The sequence below is a fragment of the Ascidia mentula genome, chromosome 5, assembly GCF_947561715.1.
Source record: "Ascidia mentula chromosome 5, kaAscMent1.1, whole genome shotgun sequence".
NCBI classification, from domain to species: Eukaryota; Metazoa; Chordata; class Ascidiacea; order Phlebobranchia; family Ascidiidae; genus Ascidia; species Ascidia mentula.
The window spans coordinates 9,947,515-9,955,217 of NC_138570.1; the positions used below are offsets into that span (position 1 = coordinate 9,947,515).

The window sequence follows — 7,703 nt, forward strand, 5'->3', positions numbered from 1 at the left end:
TCACGCTGTTCAGCACGCAATTCTTGACAAATACTGAGATTTAAAAAAAATTCTAGGAAGCGGAAAGTGGTTTCGCACTTGATTGAAAGTGACGTCACCGGTAAAGCGCAAAACGTTAAAAGGCCCTGTTTGAGGTCATTCTGATGGAATACGTGATATCTCTACCAATTTTTATTACTTTCACGCTGTTCAGCACGCAATTCTTGACAGATACAGAGATTTAAAAAAAATTCTAGGGAGCGGAAAGTGGTTTGGCACTTGATTGAAAGTGACGTCACCGGCAAAGACGAAAAACGTTAAAAGGCCCTGTTTGAGGTCATTCTGATGGAATACGTGATATCTCTACCAATTTTTATTACTTTCACGCTGTTCAGCACGCAATTCTTGACAGATACTGAGATTTAAAAAAAATTCTAGGGAGCGGAAAGTGGTTTGGCACTTGATTGAAAGTGACGTCACCGGTAAAGCGCAAAACGTTAAAAGGCCCTGTTTGAAGGTCATTCTGATGGAATACGTGATATCTCTACCAATTTTTATTACTTTCACGCTGTTCAGCACGCAATTCTTGACAGATACAGAGATTTAAAAAAAATTCTAGGGAGCGGAAAGTGGTTTGGCACTTGATTGAAAGTGACGTCACCGGCAAAGACGAAAAACGTTAAAAGGCCCTGTTTGAGGTCATTCTGATGGAATACGTGATATCTCTACCAATTTTTATTACTTTCACGCTGTTCAGCACGCAATTCTTGACAAATACTGAGATTTAAAAAAAATTCTAGGAAGCGGAAAGTGGTTTCGCACTTGATTGAAAGTGACGTCACCGGCAAAGCGCAAAACGTTAAAAGGCCCTGTTTGAGGTCATTCTGATGGAATACGTGATATCTCTACCAATTTTTATTACTTTCACGCTGTTCAGCACGCAATTCTTGACAAATACTGAGATTTAAAAAAAATTCTAGGAAGCGGAAAGTGGTTTCGCACTTGATTGAAAGTGACGTCACCGGTAAAGCGCAAAACGTTAAAAGGCTCGTGTTTGAGGTCATTCTGATGGAATACGTGATATCTCTACCAATTTTTATTACTTTCACGCTGTTCAGCACGCAATTCTTGACAGATACTGAGATTTAAAAAAAATTCTAGGGAGCGGAAAGTGGTTTGGCACTTGATTGAAAGTGACGTCACCGGTAAAGCGCAAAACGTTAAAAGGCCCTGTTTGAAGGTCATTCTGATGGAATACGTGATATCTCTACCAATTTTTATTACTTTCACGCTGTTCAGCACGCAATTCTTGACAGATACAGAGATTTAAAAAAAATTCTAGGGAGCGGAAAGTGGTTTGGCACTTGATTGAAAGTGACGTCACCGGCAAAGACGAAAAACGTTAAAAGGCCCTGTTTGAGGTCATTCTGATGGAATACGTGATATCTCTACCAATTTTTATTACTTTCACGCTGTTCAGCACGCAATTCTTGACAAATACTGAGATTTAAAAAAAATTCTAGGAAGCGGAAAGTGGTTTCGCACTTGATTGAAAGTGACGTCACCGGTAAAGCGCAAAACGTTAAAAGGCCCTGTTTGAGGTCATTCTGATGGAATACGTGATATCTCTACCAATTTTTATTACTTTCACGCTGTTCAGCACGCAATTCTTGACAGATACAGAGATTTAAAAAAAATTCTAGGGAGCGGAAAGTGGTTTGGCACTTGATTGAAAGTGACGTCACCGGCAAAGACGAAAAACGTTAAAAGGCCCTGTTTGAGGTCATTCTGATGGAATACGTGATATCTCTACCAATTTTTATTACTTTCACGCTGTTCAGCACGCAATTCTTGACAGATACTGAGATTTAAAAAAAATTCTAGGGAGCGGAAAGTGGTTTGGCACTTGATTGAAAGTGACGTCACCGGTAAAGCGCAAAACGTTAAAAGGCCCTGTTTGAAGGTCATTCTGATGGAATACGTGATATCTCTACCAATTTTTATTACTTTCACGCTGTTCAGCACGCAATTCTTGACAGATACAGAGATTTAAAAAAAATTCTAGGGAGCGGAAAGTGGTTTGGCACTTGATTGAAAGTGACGTCACCGGCAAAGACGAAAAACGTTAAAAGGCCCTGTTTGAGGTCATTCTGATGGAATACGTGATATCTCTACCAATTTTTATTACTTTCACGCTGTTCAGCACGCAATTCTTGACAAATACTGAGATTTAAAAAAAATTCTAGGAAGCGGAAAGTGGTTTCGCACTTGATTGAAAGTGACGTCACCGGTAAAGCGCAAAACGTTAAAAGGCCCTGTTTGAGGTCATTCTGATGGAATACGTGATATCTCTACCAATTTTTATTACTTTCACGCTGTTCAGCACGCAATTCTTGACAAATACTGAGATTTAAAAAAAATTCTAGGAAGCGGAAAGTGGTTTCGCACTTGATTGAAAGTGACGTCACCGGTAAAGCGCAAAACGTTAAAAGGCTCGTGTTTGAGGTCATTCTGATGGAATACGTGATATCTCTACCAATTTTTATTACTTTCACGCTGTTCAGCACGCAATTCTTGACAGATACTGAGATTTAAAAAAAATTCTAGGGAGCGGAAAGTGGTTTGGCACTTGATTGAAAGTGACGTCACCGGTAAAGCGCAAAACGTTAAAAGGCCCTGTTTGAAGGTCATTCTGATGGAATACGTGATATCTCTACCAATTTTTATTACTTTCACGCTGTTCAGCACGCAATTCTTGACAGATACAGAGATTTAAAAAAAATTCTAGGGAGCGGAAAGTGGTTTGGCACTTGATTGAAAGTGACGTCACCGGCAAAGACGAAAAACGTTAAAAGGCCCTGTTTGAGGTCATTCTGATGGAATACGTGATATCTCTACCAATTTTTATTACTTTCACGCTGTTCAGCACGCAATTCTTGACAAATACTGAGATTTAAAAAAAATTCTAGGAAGCGGAAAGTGGTTTCGCACTTGATTGAAAGTGACGTCACCGGTAAAGCGCAAAACGTTAAAAGGCCCTGTTTGAGGTCATTCTGATGGAATACGTGATATCTCTACCAATTTTTATTACTTTCACGCTGTTCAGCACGCAATTCTTGACAGATACAGAGATTTAAAAAAAATTCTAGGGAGCGGAAAGTGGTTTGGCACTTGATTGAAAGTGACGTCACCGGCAAAGACGAAAAACGTTAAAAGGCCCTGTTTGAGGTCATTCTGATGGAATACGTGATATCTCTACCAATTTTTATTACTTTCACGCTGTTCAGCACGCAATTCTTGACAGATACTGAGATTTAAAAAAAATTCTAGGGAGCGGAAAGTGGTTTGGCACTTGATTGAAAGTGACGTCACCGGTAAAGCGCAAAACGTTAAAAGGCCCTGTTTGAAGGTCATTCTGATGGAATACGTGATATCTCTACCAATTTTTATTACTTTCACGCTGTTCAGCACGCAATTCTTGACAGATACAGAGATTTAAAAAAAATTCTAGGGAGCGGAAAGTGGTTTGGCACTTGATTGAAAGTGACGTCACCGGCAAAGACGAAAAACGTTAAAAGGCCCTGTTTGAGGTCATTCTGATGGAATACGTGATATCTCTACCAATTTTTATTACTTTCACGCTGTTCAGCACGCAATTCTTGACAAATACTGAGATTTAAAAAAAATTCTAGGAAGCGGAAAGTGGTTTCGCACTTGATTGAAAGTGACGTCACCGGTAAAGCGCAAAACGTTAAAAGGCCCTGTTTGAGGTCATTCTGATGGAATACGTGATATCTCTACCAATTTTTATTACTTTCACGCTGTTCAGCACGCAATTCTTGACAAATACTGAGATTTAAAAAAAATTCTAGGAAGCGGAAAGTGGTTTCGCACTTGATTGAAAGTGACGTCACCGGTAAAGCGCAAAACGTTAAAAGGCTCGTGTTTGAGGTCATTCTGATGGAATACGTGATATCTCTACCAATTTTTATTACTTTCACGCTGTTTAGCACGCAATTCTTGACAGATACTGAGATTTAAAAAAAATTCTAGGGAGCGGAAAGTGGTTTGGCACTTGATTGAAAGTGACGTCACCGGTAAAGCGAAAATCGTAAAAAGGCCCTGTTTGAGGTCATTCTGATGGAATACGTGATATCTCTACCAATTTTTATTACTTTCACGCTGTTCAGCACGCAATTCTTGACAGATACAGAGATTTAAAAAAAATTCTAGGAAGCGGAAAGTGGTTTCGCACTTGATTGAAAGTGACGTCACCGGTAATGCGCAAAACGTTAAAAGGCCCTGTTTGAGGTCACTCTGATGGAATACGTGATATCTCTACCGATTTTTATTACTTTCACGCTGTTCAGCACGCAATTCTTGACAGATACTGAGATTTGAAAAAAATTCTAGGGAGCGGAAAGTGGTTTGGCACTTGATTGAAAGTGACGTCACCGGTATAGCGAAAATCGTAAAAAGGCCCGTGTTTGAGGTCATTGTGATAGAAAATCTGGAACTTTTGCTGTGGTATTGATGCGATATAGTTGCCTAGTTGATTATTTTTCAAAATTATGTTTCATACTATGACATAAACCCAGAAGAAATTCATTTGTGTAGGTTTAACCTTATCCTGAAATGCTGCCTAATGATGCGGAACTGATTTTTCGAAAAATTAAATTTGGATTCTGCCAGAATGACAATAGTGCCAACTTGCTATGTGTGTTCCAGTTCAACGATTATTTGATTGACACGTGAGATTATAGAAATTATACAATCATAGCATACTCTTGTTCAATGATTAAAAGCAGATAGTTTTATCAATACTATGTTGGAGCTGAGAGTAAAACTCAAAATTGTGAAAGAACAGAAAATGCAGTTGTGCTAATCTGCGCTAAACGGTATTTGAATTTATGATTTTACTGAACGAGGTTGGAAATCGATCTGGAACGTAAAATAAGGACGACTGGAAATATAACATGTTGTTCATTTTGTTCAAGCTTCTTGACCACCAAGCTGCATAGCATTTCCGTTTTGTTTGTATAAGTTCATGTAAACACGACCACTTTTGCACGTATAGAAAATTAAATTTATTACAAAATCACACGAAGGGCCCAAAATTGATAACGATACATCACAAAATTATTAAAATTGGTCCAACAATGTATCTTTTGCTTCCGGCTCGCCATGTTTAACTTCTTTAGCCTCCGGTCCGCCTTGCCTTCGAATTTGTGAGGATTTTTCATCAATTTTTCTCTAAAAACACAAATTTCATATCCAACAGGTGCCTAAACAAGATGCAAACTTCATACTGACCCAAGTGTGGTAAACAATTTCGCCTTTGGGTTGCTTGGGTTTACGTTTACAAAAGACCACCAGCACAACAATTGCAACGACTAGTATACTTCCAACAGTAACACCAACTATAATGCCAGTCCAAGAAATACTTTCTTCGGGAGGATCTGTTTAAAAAATAACGATTCAACATTTACTTTTGTATGATTATTGTTGACTGTTAAGTATAGCTCTACATAGTTTTTCTTAACATGAGCAGTTATGGTCCTGGGCGTTGGTATGTATTTCAGTATCTACTGTGTCATCCTACCTTTACTGTGGAAACAATACAGGGTTGTCCTCACTGTTTCTTGTCCGAGGTAAAAAAAGCAAAACAACCCATTTCGCTCATCAGTGGCGCCATTTTCGAAAGCGATTGAGTTGAGTAAAATACCGCAGGTGTACAGAATAACGTTGCGTTTTTCTCCAACATAGATCGTGTGATTGTCAAGATTAGCTGAGATTTGATATACCGGACCACCCACCAGTTGTTCAAGGTCGTATGAAACGTTTCCTTGTTTGAAAAATGCTGTCAATAAAAAAATGTATTGGTTAACATAAAACGTTGGCTGTATTGGGTGTTTGTGTATGTAGCCTATACAGAATACAAAAGTGCATACCAAAAGTTCATATATTAACCACTACATATTTTCAGTGGCGTAACTAATCTTTCTGGGTCTTATCTCTACAGATTTGGAAATACTTGCGGAGAGAGTGGTTGTGCAAACAGTAGGAGATGAATTTCCTGATGACGATTCGGCAGGTGATGTTGATAGACTGTTTGAAAGCAGCTTCATCTCTCCTGTGATTATGTTTAACCGGATGCAAACACGTTTCTTGTATTTGCTGCAATACACCCTATACGTCACATCTGCAAAATGATAGATTTTTAATAACAAAAATGTACTTTGATATTAAGAACAAGTGAAAAAATACGACCTGGTAGTTTTTGGTATAGTTGAAGTTGTGGGCTTAGTCTTACCCCATTGATATTCACACTGTTCCATAGCTGACTTCCAACATTTATTGTTACATTGCAACCCCCAAGTTTAAACGGGACTCCACAACATTTAGCAATCGGGTAGCCTTTCTCCCTGCAAGCGTTATACGGATAAATGAAACGAAAGACACCAAAGGTTTAAAGTTATGCCCTTCCCGAAAAGCACTTTTACGCATAATTTTGAAATATACTGTTTTGTGTTGTACTGCAATGCACTTTAAAATCCCTTTTTTTCACAATGGTTGTGCCAAAGTTTGATAAATCAGCAACAATTTCACTATGTATTCAAACCAAGAGGTTGAACACGAGGCGATGTTATTATGACTCACTTACATCCCCTTGGCCCATTCGTACAGCGTGACAGTAAGGTTGTCGCTTTCCTTTGCGGTAGAGCGTTCTACATTCCAGGTGCATTTTCCTGTTTGTTTTTGGTACCTGAAGGAACTTCGCACCTCTCTAAATTTCGCGTATGCATATCTTATCGTTTTCTCTGCAAATAAATGAAAACTTTTTGGACTTTACCTTCACATATATTTAAACTTTTATACCATTTTTTTGATGCAATTAAGTTGTTTTTCAAACACACAATTATTGAGCTATGGTCATATGCAGCCCTGAAACTTTCACTTACTAGGGAAATTAGGCGGGCAATCACAAATGCACGCGGAGCAATCAGGGTGGTGTGGTGCGTCGTTAGCTTGACGGCATTTCACAAATCCTTTTGAACCTTCAGTGCCGCAACATGCAGTCAACAAGACACCGACAGTAAACAAATGCCAGTTTGAAAACGCAGCCCTGGGAAGCTGGTTCTTCGTTGGGCGCATACTTCAAATCGTACTGTTAACAATGCAAAACAATGTTGTTCAATGCGAAGTTCGTGTATTTTAGCACACTTTGCCAAAGGCGCCGGTCACGCACAGAATCTAACTATCGTCTGCTGAGGAAATAAACCCCTAGTCGATAAACCACGAAGTTTGACATTTACGCGCATAATCCAGAGTGCGTCTTTCACGAAATACAAAATGATAAATGACACTGAAATCTCTTTTTTAGCAATTAAACAAACATTCAGGAAACTTCGGGTAAGATTTTTAACTTGGCTAAGCGTGATTTTGTAGAATAGTGCTAAACATTGGACACACCAATGCAACCGTTCCAGACAAGTAAACAACGAACTTTTCCTGTACTGAAATAACCCTTACATGACATTAACACACATTGAAGAGCGACCACATGTGCAACTCTTGCACTTTCCTGACACTGCTTCCACATCCTGTAAGACTGTTATGCCGCTTTACCAAGGTATTTTTCCAGCCCAGCCTTACAATGGACTTCCCAGGCGGTTGTCTGAGCATGCTTTGTTTCGCTTCACTTCGAAACTATGCCCAATAAA

The 7,703-nt window shown here is 39.0% G+C and overlaps 1 protein-coding gene across 1 annotated transcript; it reads right to left on the reverse strand.

The window, feature by feature from the left end:
• Positions 1-5,042: 5,042 nt before the first annotated feature.
• Positions 5,043-7,703, reverse strand: LOC145903436 (uncharacterized). Its single transcript, XM_082991519.1, has 7 exons — positions 6,942-7,703; positions 6,644-6,800; positions 6,250-6,404; positions 6,014-6,181; positions 5,582-5,839; positions 5,293-5,438; positions 5,043-5,232 (listed from the first exon to the last, which is right to left on the reverse strand). The coding sequence occupies exons 1-7, from the start codon at positions 7,132-7,134 to the stop codon at positions 5,122-5,124; spliced, it is 1,188 nt and encodes a 395-aa protein (XP_082847645.1). The 5' UTR covers positions 7,135-7,703; the 3' UTR covers positions 5,043-5,121.